The sequence below is a fragment of the Phoenix dactylifera genome, unplaced genomic scaffold (assembly GCF_009389715.1).
Source record: "Phoenix dactylifera cultivar Barhee BC4 unplaced genomic scaffold, palm_55x_up_171113_PBpolish2nd_filt_p 000403F, whole genome shotgun sequence".
NCBI classification, from domain to species: Eukaryota; Viridiplantae; Streptophyta; class Magnoliopsida; order Arecales; family Arecaceae; genus Phoenix; species Phoenix dactylifera.
The window spans coordinates 302,226-315,756 of record NW_024067845.1 but is presented as its reverse complement, the minus strand read 5'-3'; the positions used below and the strand labels follow the sequence as shown (position 1 = coordinate 315,756).

At 37.5% G+C, this 13,531-nt stretch overlaps 2 protein-coding genes across 3 annotated transcripts; one reads left to right on the top strand and one right to left on the bottom strand.

Moving 5' to 3' along the window:
- Positions 1–1,782: 1,782 nt before the first annotated feature.
- Positions 1,783–9,002, top strand: LOC103720566 (probable uridine nucleosidase 1). 2 transcript variants are annotated; one of them, XM_008810331.3, is made up of 9 exons: positions 1,783–2,030; positions 4,102–4,217; positions 4,394–4,453; positions 6,156–6,338; positions 6,542–6,646; positions 8,016–8,112; positions 8,206–8,313; positions 8,403–8,538; positions 8,609–9,002. In XM_008810331.3, the coding sequence occupies exons 1-9, from the start codon at positions 1,931–1,933 to the stop codon at positions 8,715–8,717; spliced, it is 1,014 nt and encodes a 337-aa protein (XP_008808553.1). In that variant the 5' UTR covers positions 1,783–1,930; the 3' UTR covers positions 8,718–9,002. The 2 variants fall into 2 exon arrangements, with proteins under 2 accessions (XP_008808553.1, XP_008808554.1); XM_008810332.3 differs by lacking the exon at positions 6,542–6,646.
- A 745-nt stretch (positions 9,003–9,747) lies between these two features.
- Positions 9,748–13,205, bottom strand: LOC103720572 (pentatricopeptide repeat-containing protein At2g27610). The gene has a single exon (XM_008810338.3). It carries the CDS (start codon positions 12,873–12,875, stop codon positions 10,314–10,316), a length of 2,562 nt encoding a protein of 853 aa, XP_008808560.1. The 5' UTR covers positions 12,876–13,205; the 3' UTR covers positions 9,748–10,313.
- Positions 13,206–13,531: the final 326 nt, after the last annotated feature.

Here is a 13,531-nt window from a genome sequence, read left to right as displayed (position 1 = left end):
ACTATAGGTGCCAACTTGAGTTTAAAAACTAGATTACAAATATACCCAAAAACTGATATACTGGATCAAGAGCTAAAGTAGAATCTTAGAAGCTGACATGATAGACTATGAGCTGATATAGTAGCTCAGAAGCTGATATGGTGGTGCATCGAGAGTTGACATGCAAATATAGAGTCTGATGTAGCAGAACGCGAGCTATTATAGCAGCTCAAAAGCTGATGTAGTAAATTAAGAGTTGACATAACAACTCAAAAATTGATATGGCAGACTGATGTGTCATAATAATACAAATTTTGATATGGTAGAATAGAAGCTGATATAACAGTTTAGAAACTGATGTAGTAGATCAGAAAATTAACGGAACAAACTTATGTGTTTGGCAATGCCGACATAGCTTACCGACGTGGTAGACTAATACGTCCACTAACATGACTAACATAGCAAACTAGTGTGCTCGTCGATTTGTCAGATTGACGTGGCTGCCGATATGGCTGATTGACTTGCATGATGATGTGGTAGCGAAAAGACATATAGAAGATGGTAGTCGCAACAAGCATAGAGTTTAGGGAGAAGGCAATCAAAAGTCGACGATCCTCGTAGATGAAAGTACTATTAAAGAGGAGCAAAAGATCTCGATCTAGATGGTGAAGGAGTCGAAGGCAGCAAATATAATTGAAGATGGAGAAAATAGGCCGAGCAACGATGATGAGAGAACAAACTTCATATAAGAAAAATAATATATGTTGATATAGGATCGTGCTAATAAAAAATATAATACTCATTGATATAAGTTGTTATGTGATCCATAAAATCACTTTAATAAGATAATGCTAACAAAAAAATTTAATACTGATTGATATGGGATTACGCCAACCAAAAAAAAATTATGAGCCGATGCATGTTGTTACATGATTTTTAAAATTAGCTAACAATTAATGTAGTTATATAATTCCATTAAAAGTTTATGAATATTATATAAAATTAAATAAGGTATAAATAAAAGCAGATATTCAACAATGGTTCGAATAATTATTTATTTATATTCATATCTATTTTTTTAACAGATATAGATACGAATATAGATATTAGTCGGATAATTAAATTTTTATTTATATCTCGATAGATTTGGATATGAAAATAAATTCGGACGGATATTATTTTGGCCACTCTCATCCTCTATATTTTATTAGAGAAATTAAACTGCAAGGAAATGCTCATCAAATATATATATATATATATATATATATATATATATATATATATATATATATATATATATATATATTGAATTATCTATATTAGTATTCCAATTTAAAATATCTTTTGTAAGAGGTGACCTCAATGAATTTCAGTAAAATTCTTAATCCTAATTGATGTTTTCAAGAAGAAAAATTTGAGCTTCTCAATCCTCATCCTGTTATCTCGACCATAGATTTAACGTTCTAAAATTAAAAATTAAATTGTTCACAGCATCATGATATCACTTGCATGTCACGTGGCAAAGTCCAACGGGAGATGAAAGTGACAAGTCTCCTTTCTTATTTTTTTTTAAAAAAAGGTTTCATGTGCGCAACAACTCAGCCCTGCCGAAATGCAAGCCGTTACGTGCGATAAAAGTTTGAAAGAAAAAGACAAGCTTGACTGTCTTGGTAGGTCAGGTGGACAAATCGCTAAATGCTTGCGGAGAATCCAATCACATGCACCCACGTGTATCCTACGAAGGAAATACACCCGAGCGACGATTCCGCTACGGGAAATAAAAAGGGGCTGGTAGAAAAGGAGAGGGGAACGATTATTATTATTATATAAAGAAAGAAGAGGGAGGAGGGAGCGAAGAGCGAAGAAAAGAGAAGCATCCTCTCGATTCCTCCTTCCTCTCTTTCCTCCCCAAAACTTCACCCGTTAATCTCCAACTGAGAGAAAGAGAGGGATGGAATCGAACCTCATTGCCGGATCTTTGGAGAACAGCGGGAATCACACGTCCGTTATTGGGCCGGAGAAGGTCATCATCGACACGGATCCCGGGATCGGTATCACCCATATTTTTGCCATCCCTTTCTGCATTATTTTGCTTAAAAGCGATAACTTCTTGATTTTGTTTCTCGTTTTTTGATATTCTGTCGGATGTTCAAGTTGGGAATCGTAGTGAAAATTTCGTACAATTCCAAACAATTTTTTTTTTTTGTGTGTCTTCATCTCATTTTTGGACGTTTTATTTTCTGAGAATAAAACAAATAGAAAAAAGACTTATCTTTGATGGATTTTTGGAACAATTTTCTGTTGATTATTTTGTCGGATATGGAAGGGAGGATGTATGAAGATAGAAAATTGAGTACCAAATCTCTTCTGGTTGCTTTATAATTGCCTAATTGCTCGAGTCAGGCAGGTTTGTTGGTCTGACTCGGTTAATCTTAGGATTAGATCATCTCTTTTCTGTATTTGTCACCAAAAGCAGAAAGAAGGTGCTGGAACTTGATCTTGGATTGGATGAGATGAGGAAGGATTTAGAGCGGCTTGCGTGGGTTTAGCCCCTAAGTGGCATTCTCCATCCCTTTTTCTCCTACTCTTTATGTGTTCATATATAAAGTGTCGTTCCTAGTCAAGGTAGTCAAAGGAGTCCTCCTTGATCTCCAAGTTGAAACAGGTAATTAGCTTGACTGTCACCTTGAGTTTTGAAATCCCCAAAATTTAATTAATTTTTGTTTTAAAAATTATAACCGATTATCTAACAATACATCTACTAATTCCTAAGTTACATGTAGTTGAAGGCGAAAGTATAAACATGAATTATACCCTTTTTATGCAATTATTGATAGTATATGAAAATAGATAAGAATTTTAGGTTCCAATTCCATTTCTTTGTTACAATATGGTCCAAATAATCCAACATTTCAATGATAAGAGTCCTATGTTTTTTATAACTTCCATTTTGTAAAATATATCATTATCTTAATAACATTAGTAACCTTTTTTATGTATCCACACATCCTATCATATCTTTATTATATTATTATCTTGGTAATTCTATCACTTAGGTGGCACCATTTGAGAAAGTGCATTTCTTCCTATGTTTCCACTTCATTAATATCTTACAGTCAATGGCCAATTTTCTTCCTAATATACTCACAGAATAATAGAAGATCTTAACGGGAAAGTGAAACATGATGATTGTGAATCTCTATGCTCTCACTATGGGATTTCCCTTTACTATATAAATAGGCCTAAATTATGTATGATGTATATCCAGTTGGGCTCTTGAATACTATGGGATTTTCCTTTGCTTAGGGGATCAGTTAGCCACCTAAGCAACTACAATAAATCACCAAATGTCAATATATACATTGATTATTTACAAGGCATTCTCTAGGTAAGCAGTCAGCCGCCTAAGCAGTAAATCACCAAATGTCAAAATATATGTTGATTGTTACTAGACATTCTCTAGGTGGTTAGTCAGCCACTTAAGCATCACAAATCACCAAATATCAAAATTATACATTGATTCTCACTCTTAGGTGGCAGGCCTTTCCTAGACACCTGTGAGGACCCGCCTAGGTGCTTCCTGGGCAGTAGTTATGACAATAGTACTTCTGAATTCATACTTCCCTGAAGATTCTCATGTTCATTTTCATCTATTCACACACTTAGGCTCCAATCAACCCAACTGCATATTACCTGGTATAGCTGATCCTTGTTTGGTCTGCCAAATTTTCCTTTCAATTCTCACAGATCTAAGACAATGTATAGCATATTTTTTGATCAAATGGTGGATTTCATTATTGGGTTAAAAGAAATGATGGAAGAATTATGTGCAGTAGATATCTCCCATGATTCGAAGATAGAACCCCGTCCAATTGGAGGACAGGTGCAACTGTTGTGCTATAGTCCTCTTTCCAAGATAATACGTAATACTCCTGATGACATGTCATAAACTTCCATCTGTTTTGATTTTCTTAGATTTCTTATTTCTCACTGTTATCTGATTTGGTTTATTTAAGTTTTGAATTCTTCAGCTGGTACTTGCAATATGTACCATCCATTTGAATTAATGCACAGATGGACCTTATATTGCATAATCATTCAGTTTCTTCCCCTTGATTACAGATGATAGCATGGCTATTATGATGGCATTTCAAACACCAGAAATTGCAGTTTTAGGTTTAACTACAATATTTGGCAATGTTAGTACCGAAGATGCTACCCGCAATGCTTTAATATTGGTATGTATTTTTCCTCAATTGCCATTCTGCATACTAGAATACGGTTTTTTTTTTCTGTACTGTTTAATCTCATTGGTTTTCCAATTTTTTTATTAATTTATTTCTTCGGAGTATTCTTCTGATGTCTTAGAAACAGATTCATAATGACATATAACTTATAATGTGTAAAAGGATAGTGTGAGATTGCAGGGCGTCCTGATGTCCCAGTCGCAGAGGGCAGCCATGAGCCTTTAAAGGTATGACTTCTTCTCATTGATATATACTTCGACTTCATCTGAGCATTCCAATTTATCAACAAAATTTTTTATTCCCAATTTTATGTTGATGACTTTCTCATTAAGTTCTGAGCACCACTGTTCTTCTAACACTATGGCCAATTTTTCCTGTTGTAAAATGTCTTCTCTGGCCTTCACTAACAGATTTTTTTCATTGTCCTCGTTGGGTATCTCTCTAAAACTCCAAGTATAATTTCTATGATTTTGTATGTTTCTTTTAATATTTTGCTTCCTTGGATATGCCTAGATGATTATACATGATAATTATGGTATGTGTCTAAATTTAGTGAGCTATCCATATTTTACTCAACCCCAAAAGAATATGTGTTTAGACATTTGTGAAGTTACATATGATTTTGCTATGCATTCTTGTACTGACAATGCATGAACATTGTATTCTACATGGTAACTATTATAATCCTAGAAAGGCTGAATGCATTCATTTGAGGTCAGCTTTATGTATATCTGTATGTGTGTGTGTGTGTAATTTCCCGAGTCATTTACGTCCAAGGCCTTAAAAAAGTAGTCTTCTTCAGTCCCTTTTTGTTTCCAGGTATCTTTTTGCTCCTAATTGCTCATTGGAAGGAGCACCCTTTCTCATGATGATGGATCTCCATCTATGCTCGATGATATTTTATTGAGGCACTTGACATGTACTGCAAGAACATCTAAGCCCCTAACAATGGAATGATTTTGACTTTAACTGCACATGGTCAGATGGTTTGATAGTAAGCATGTCATTAATAATAAGTGGCATATAGAGCTACCAAATGGCAAGATAGTTTCCATTACAAAATGCATCTAATAATTATATTTCCTGTGGATTACTTGAACGTACTCTCCTTAATATGATTTCGTATCTATGTGGTGTTTTGACACTTAGAAAATCTATTTTTTTTGTTCAATTCATGTAAGTTGTGGATATCTTCCTTGTTACATTCCTATTTCATGATTTGTGGAATGTTTGGCACCATAATTTAGTTTATTTCATCTAAATCAAAAGCTCCAATGGTTCCAATATCGGTCGTGACAAAAGTTTGGTCTTTAATATTAATAAGTATGAAGTGAAATATTAATGCATAACTTTGTAATTCAATTCCAAATTTGAGAAAGGTGTCTAGTTTCTAAACTTATAAATGAAACAAGAAAAAGATTTTAAATGTTTTTTAAGCCATAATAAAAATTGCTTAATCAACTATTTCTTCATCTTCTCTGCCCTAGTCATTTTCTGAGTTGTTTAGTACATATTAGACGTACTGGACTAGCAAATTGGAAATCCAAGATTTTTCATTATTGGTTTAGAAACTCTTTATTTGGCAGGAAATCACATACTAGTGTAGAAGCTCTTATTTGAAAAGTATTGCTTGTAAAGTAGTATAATTATCAAGATTTTGCTGTCTCTTGGAGGCTTATCTAGTGTTAGCTGACCTTTAGATACTTGCTTGACCCTAATGTGAAGTGAACAAATTGTATGGTTCCTTTTTACTTGCCTGCTTGTGGTAACCACAATGGTTTTAACTGGTAACCACAACATCCTTTTTCCCGGGTACTTTTGTTGCATTATCCTGTTATATATATATATTCAAGAGAACAGAAGTTCCTTGTTGAACTGACAATGCATTTTTATTGTTATTCCATTGAGAAAGCTACCTTTTATTGATAGGGAGGAAAGCCACGTGTTGCTGACTTTATTCATGGATCTGATGGCCTTGGGAATATATTTCTTCCACCACCTGTAGGGAAAAAATCTGAGAAAAATGCATCTGAGTTTTTGGTTGACACAGTTTCTCAATATCCTGGTGATGTATCAATTCTTGCATTGGGACCATTAACAAATTTAGCATTGGTAAGCATAGAGTAATATTCCATCTCCTAATTAATTTTTCTGCTATAGATGTTTATGTCTCCTGCAAATTATGTTAGAACCACAAAACTCAGAAAATTATCCCTTTAATTAGTTTCAAGATGGTCTTTTTTTTTAACGTTATTTCTTTGCCAACCATTATGATTTTGACTTTCTTGGCGGAGGTTTGGAATTTTCTTGCTTAGGCCATCAAAAAGGACTCAGCTTTTGCAAGAAAGGTGAAGAGGGTGGTTATACTTGGTGGGGCTTTCTTTGCATCTGGGAATGTCAATCCTGCTGCTGAAGCAAATGTAAAAGAGTGGACCCATAATTCTTACGATGAAATGTTTGCTCTTTACTTCTTGGTTTACATACTTTATGCATTTTACTAAGAGTTTACTAAAGCACTTTCTTACGTTTAACCCTTTATTTAATTATTTTTGTTATTTGGTATTAAACAATTTTTCTATTATAAGAAGCAGTACAATTTATGAAAAACAAGAAAATTTTTTTAATTTATAAGTATTTTAGTTGATCCATGGGGGGTCAATCAAGGTGTCACTTTACCAACAAAATGCCTTGACACTGAGAGCAAAAGTTGCTAAATTAGTGGCCTCTTGTAGAGCATGTATGGAGAAGTTTCTGCTGTGTGTGTCCTGAGCCATGAAATTATTTGAATTATTTTAAAAACTCCAGTTATTCTCAACTTGATTTATGATTCTTATCTTTCTATGGTGACCTAATGAAGAAACACATTAGTTGTACTGTTGGTGACATTAACAGGGAACACATAAATTTCTTCACATTATTGTTCATAAGTTTCTTATGAAGTACAGGGACTTCTTATTGAGATGAAATTTTTAACTATTTCTATCTTAATTCTTCTCAATCTAACAAATTTGTAAATTTTTTTACACTCATGATTAGTTGAGTATGGATTTTCTCCACATTGAGTCGCTGCTGATTCTTGATGTTGTGGTTATAATCGTGACAACATTCTAAATATCTCCTAAGATCTAGTATTCCATCCCTGGCCCATGCAATGGCATTGCTTGCATCACCGTCCTAATAATTTTGTTACAGAAGTGGGAATGTGCTTCTCATGTGGTGTCAACAAGGCAGAGGCCCTTACGAACTATTCACTTCAATTGGCCTTGACACCACCAAAAGCATCACTGTTGTCATCCTTCAAAACAGGTCTCAAGAGTCGGTAAATGAGTATCGAGGGCCCTACTTTGGTTTCAGGCCCTATACTAATATGCATGTCTATCGTTGCACAGTATCCCATTGAGGTCTTCCCTATACTTTGGTTTCGGACCTATGTTCAGTTGCCACTTTGGTTTCACCATTACCTTCGTTGCCAGAGGCCTCTTGCATCATTGCATCTCCACAAGGATTTTGCATGTCAAGCAAAGTTTTGGTTTCTAATGTTCCTAAACCAAGGCCTCTCTCCCGAATGTGGCTGGTGACAGTATATTAGGTACCATTTGAGACCTCTAACTCGTGGCTCCATCTCATGAAAAATCTCTTTGATCCTTCATTTCAACTTTTCAGAACTTTCCTTGGATTTGTTTCATCGGTTCATGAGATGTACTGATTTAAATATTTTTCAAGCTCTCATTGTAGTGTTAAGGAATAGAGATGAGAAAGTGTTGAAGATTTTCAATCCTCACTTTGCAGATATATGGGGATCCAGAAGCCGCTGACGTTGTGTTTACTTGTGGAGCAGATATTGTTGTTGTTGGCATAAACATCACTACTCAAGTCAGATTTACAGGTTCTTTTGAAATTTCTTTGTTCTAAGTTGGATCTCTTCGTTTGTTTCAAATTTACGACTCCTACTCATTATGGGTGCAATATGCTATTTCAGATGAAGACCTCTCTGACCTAAAAAATTCAAAAGGAAGGCATTCACAAGTCATATGCAACATGTGCAAGTTCTACAGAGACTGGCATGTGAAATCTGATGGTGTCTATGGTATATTTACATATGTTCCCCATATTTCTTTGTTCTTGCTTGCAACCACCTCCTTAAATGGTTTGACTCAGATAAGTTTTCGAATTCAGGGATTTTCCTCCATGATCCGGTCAGTTACGTGGCACTAGTTCGACCAGATCTCTTTACATTCAGAAAAGGGGTGGTGAGGGTGGAGACACAGGGCATTTGTGTGGGGCATACGTTGATGGACCAAGGATTAAAAAAGTAGGACTGTACTTGGATTTCCTATTGCTTATTCTTGCTCTTTATTGATTCCACCAAACTTCTGGTGCAGGTGGAACACCATTAATCCTTGGTCAGGCTATTCACCAATTTCAGTTGCATGGACAGTTGATGTGCCTGGGGTCATTGCATATATCAAAGAACTACTTATGAAACCATGAAAACTGAAGGAACCTTAGCTACCCGCCTCTATTTATTTGGATCCTGTTTCTCTCGTCTTCTTTACAACTACAAATGTTGGATTTGAAAGCTTACCTTGTGACTTTAAATCACCAAATACTGGTGAAAAGCATCCTATTCAGTGAAATTTCTACCTCACAGCTGCTATATATTTTATATTATGGATTTAGTGAATATATTAACTTCTGTTCCATGATTGAACATTATCATTTGTTTACTGGTGAGAACATTATCATTTTTATATTATTAACTTTTGCAGTTTCAAATGCCTTGTGCTTTCAGTTTATCATCCATGAAAGAGACCGTGCTGCAATCTTCTCGAGAGCATATAAATTTTGGCTGCTGTACAAATTGTGGTGACTTTTTTCTTTTTGTTTAAGCCAAACTGCCCTTGACAAACTTAATTAAAGCCTAGAGGATTAAGCCAACAACAATTTGAAGCTAATGAATCTTTATTGCATGGAACAATGTGGGAGCAAAAGAATTCCAGCATCATGATAAAGTTTCTTCTCTCTCTGTTCACAACAAGAAGCAAGATTCGCCAGTAATATGATAATGCTTCCTTTGTCAAACCTCCAGTTAATAGGTGGTTAACAGGAGCCTAGGAGACTCTTCACTCCCAAGAATCCAACAGTATGCTGATGATACTTAGGGAGATGTTTCCATTATAGAGTTTTTACGGATCATTGTGAAATCTCTCTAAGTAATCCCATAATACCTGTGCTAGTTAATTATCTGTTCCTATCAAGAGCAAAATAACAAGAGGCTTTTTGCCTCTTCATCAGTGAAGTTAGCCGTCGGTAGTTCAGTTCTATCTCGTTCGGAATTTCACTGCTTCCGCATCTTCATTCGCCAGTCTCTGCTATATTTTGTATGGAAGCCCTCACAAGAATTATTTATTGGAAAAAGATCTTGTCACTTAGTATTTCAAATGGTATCTATATAGAACCTCTTAACATACAAATTTTATACAAAATCTGTAATTTTATCATTCGACCAAAAAAAAAAAAAGTCATTTGACATGAAATAAAGTATGTTTCTTTCGGAGAGAAAAAAAAAGGAAAAAGAGAAAAATGCCCAAAGAGGGCTAGATCAAGGTTGGTCGAGGCAACATTCACTTTTTGCCTGTTCAAAAGCAAACAAGTTCTTTCATGTTATTTAATCATAAATATTTCAAAAAATACTTTTACGTATAACATTCAAAACTTCCTCCCTTTTCTTCCTTTTCATTTGCAAGAGTCCAAAACTTCGATTTTTAAGTCAAACTGTTTGATTTCAATATCCAAAAATTGATATTACATAGGATTTTTGACACAATTCACAATGAACTTGTGAATCTATAATTAAATCTCTTTTCATGCTTTTAGTTGCAACATGGATTGGTGTTTGTGTTCTCCTACCTTTCCTCCATATGTTCACGGCACATGCTGAACTCATGTTCGAAAAATCTGAGCTCAGCTCCTCAATATTCAAACCTCAACAAATTTTGTTATTTTACAACACCTGTCAAAATTAGCTGCTCTCATGAACCTCAAAGAATTTGATTGAAGGAACAAATCCTACCTCTGACAATTTATTCACCAATATTCCCCACAAGTGCAAGACCCATTCCTGAAATGGTGGAAGCGATTTGAATCCCTCACGACAATTTCCCTCCCCTCCAGTGCTGATATCATCTTTATCACTGTATGGCAATCTCCGCACACCCTAAGGTTCTTAACAATCTGGAGGGGAGTCCCCCGAGGTGTGGTTAATAATCCAAAAGCTATTGCCAGCTTCTCACTGTGCTGAGCTAGCATGGCTTCCTTGTGCTCCTCTTCCATGTCATGGAGCACAAAGTCTAAATTTGGGTGATATCCTTCCTTCTTCAATCGAATCATCATCTCTTCAAGCTTTGCATATATCAGCTCTGATAAAGGATGGTTTCTATCAGAAGCTATGAATGAATGCACCTTGTTCTTAACCTGAATCCAACTGCACCCAGCTTCTTTCTTCACTTTCCTTTCATCCATCAGCTTCCTTATGTTGGCTCTCTCCTCCCATTTGCCAGCAGCTGCATAGATATTCGACAAAAGCACATAAGCAGCTGAATGCATTGGTTCAAGTGATATCAACTTCTTTGCAGCAAGCTCTCCTAGTGATACATTCCGGTGAACCCTGCATGCCCCGAGGAGTGTACGCCATACAGTTGCATTTGCTGGAAATGGCATCCCTTTGATAAGACTCAAGGCCTCTTCGAGTCTACTGGCACGGCTATAAAGATCAACCATGCAAGCATAGTGCTCCATCGTCGGACTGATTTGGTGATCCTTGACCATTGAATCGAAATACCTCCGGCCTTCTTCAACGAGACCCGCATGAGTACATGCAGTGATCACACCAATGAATGTGATACCATCCATTTCCAATCCTCGAGCTTCCATTTCTCCAAATATCTTAAGTGCCTTCTTTCCATATCCATGCTGAGCATAACCTGACAGCATTGAATTCCATGACACCAAGTCCCTCTCAGATTGCCTCTCAAAGACTTCCTGAGCACTCTCTATGCTCCCTCTCTTTGCATACATGGTGACAAGAGCACTGTTTACACATATTGCATCTTGATATCGAGACTTGATTGATATGGCATGGAATTGCTTCCCCTGGTCTGCTGCAGCTGTTGGACTAGCACATGCATCAATGGCGCTAGAAAGTGTGAACTCATTAGGCTTCACTCCCTCCCTTGCCATCTCTCTGAACAGCTTCACTGCCCCTTCAGAATCCCCAGCTTGAGCATAGCAAGCCAGCATTGCAGACCAAGTGACGATGTCCTTCCCCTCAATATCTCTGAAAACAGAGAGGGCATCATGGGTGTCGCCGAGCTTAGTGTATGCGGCAAGCAGTGCAGTGCCAACAGATGGGACATGTTGGTAGTTGGTTTTGATTACTTGCGCATGGACTTGAAAGGGAGATACGACTGGCGAAGCTGTCGATAGAATGGAGTAAGTGAAATCATTAGGCTCCACATTCTCTTTCCTCATTTCATTGAAGAGAAACACAGCTCGGCCAATGTCTCCATTTTGTATGCAGCCACCAATTATCGCAGTCCATGATACAACTGTCCGAGCACCCGACATCGAAGAGAATAGTTCAAAGGCATCATCCAGCTCGCTGCATTTGCTATAAGCAACCATGAGCGCTGTCATGATATTGTTATCCGATCCGAACCCCTCTTTTACGACGCAACAATGGAGCTGTCGAGCAAAGACAAGTTGCTTAAGGTTAGCACATAACTTGATCACAGTCGCGAAGCTCAACTGCGTCGCTTTCACACCAGCCACTCTCATCCGATAGAAAAGTTCAAGAGCCTCAAAATCGTATTTATTCAGCACGAGACCAGCGATCATTGAGTTCCACGACACTGCATCTCTGTTCGCCATGCCACTGAATACTCTTCTTGCTTCTTGGACCAATCCGCACTTTGAATACATGCTCATCAGGGAATTGCACACAAAGATGGTTGACTGGTACCCAAATTTGATCAACTGGCTATGTGCTCTCTTTCCTCGCTCGACTGCTCCCCGAGCTGCAGCAGAAGCAACAACACTGGCAAAAGTAAATGGATTCGGCCTAATACCCTCCAGCTGCATCTGGAAGAAGAGTTCGAGTACCGTGTCTTGGAGCCCATTCTGAGTGTACCCGGTGAGCAACGAGGTCCAAGTAACGACATTTCTATCCGGCATCCGATCGAAGACTTTCCTTCCTTCGTCCAGACAACCACATTTCATATACATGTCTACAAGAGAAGTACCAACGCCGACTACTGCTCCATATCCAAATTTTGCACAGAGAGAATGCAGCTGTTTACCAAGAATTCGATCCGACAGGCATCCGCATACCTTCACGATGCAAGAGAGCGTGGAGTCATCGATGGCTCTGCCCGACCGATGGGTTTCCAGGAAGAGGTCGACAGCTTCTCGGTTGAGATTGTTCTGGGAGTAATGGAGCAGCAGGTGGTTAGTCTCGGCGAGGCCTTGAGGGAGAATTTTGTCGAACAATTGGTGGGGTGCGGAGAAGAGGAGGGGCCCTAAGGTGGATTTCAACGTTTCTTCTCTATGGACTGCCGCTTCTCTTAGCCTTGTCGAAAGTCTTGGATTCATGATCTCTATGTCTTAACGTTCAAAAGTTTCAAAATTTCAGCAGTTAAATTGAAAATGGAGGGAAATGGACGATTGCTGATCCCGCGGAAATTTGATGGGACGGTTGTGATCGCACACAAGACTCTAGGGTGGGAGTGGTTTTTATTGGCTGCTGGGAATAATACCTTTAGAAACCACCATTTCCGTTCGCTACCATCTTGATAGGATCTCTCTAGGGTCTCTGTGCCAATTGAATAGAAGGCTCGAAGCTTTGCAACACTACTGGTTATATTGGTTGTTACTTTCAAACAGTCTAAGCCAACCAAAAATAGCAGCAAATCATTTCAAAATGCAGTCAGCTGTCTCCAAGCTGCTACATACATTCTCTCTATAGGTGGCAATTTATGATCTAACATATCAATCCGACCTGAGAATGATCCACTTTAGCAGGTTTGGACTTGCCATAACAGATTTAGGTCGTAAATAGGTCAACCCATCTAAATCTATTTATTAAATAGATTGGGTTCAGATTTAAATCTTTAACTCATTTAACTTGTTTTGACTCATGCACCACGCCAATCACCTTGTATTATTTTTATAGGATCCATTCATCACGCACTCGTCGTGGCCATATGATGCCCCCCCCCCCCCCCTAAGCCTGATTTTTTTCCTGTGTA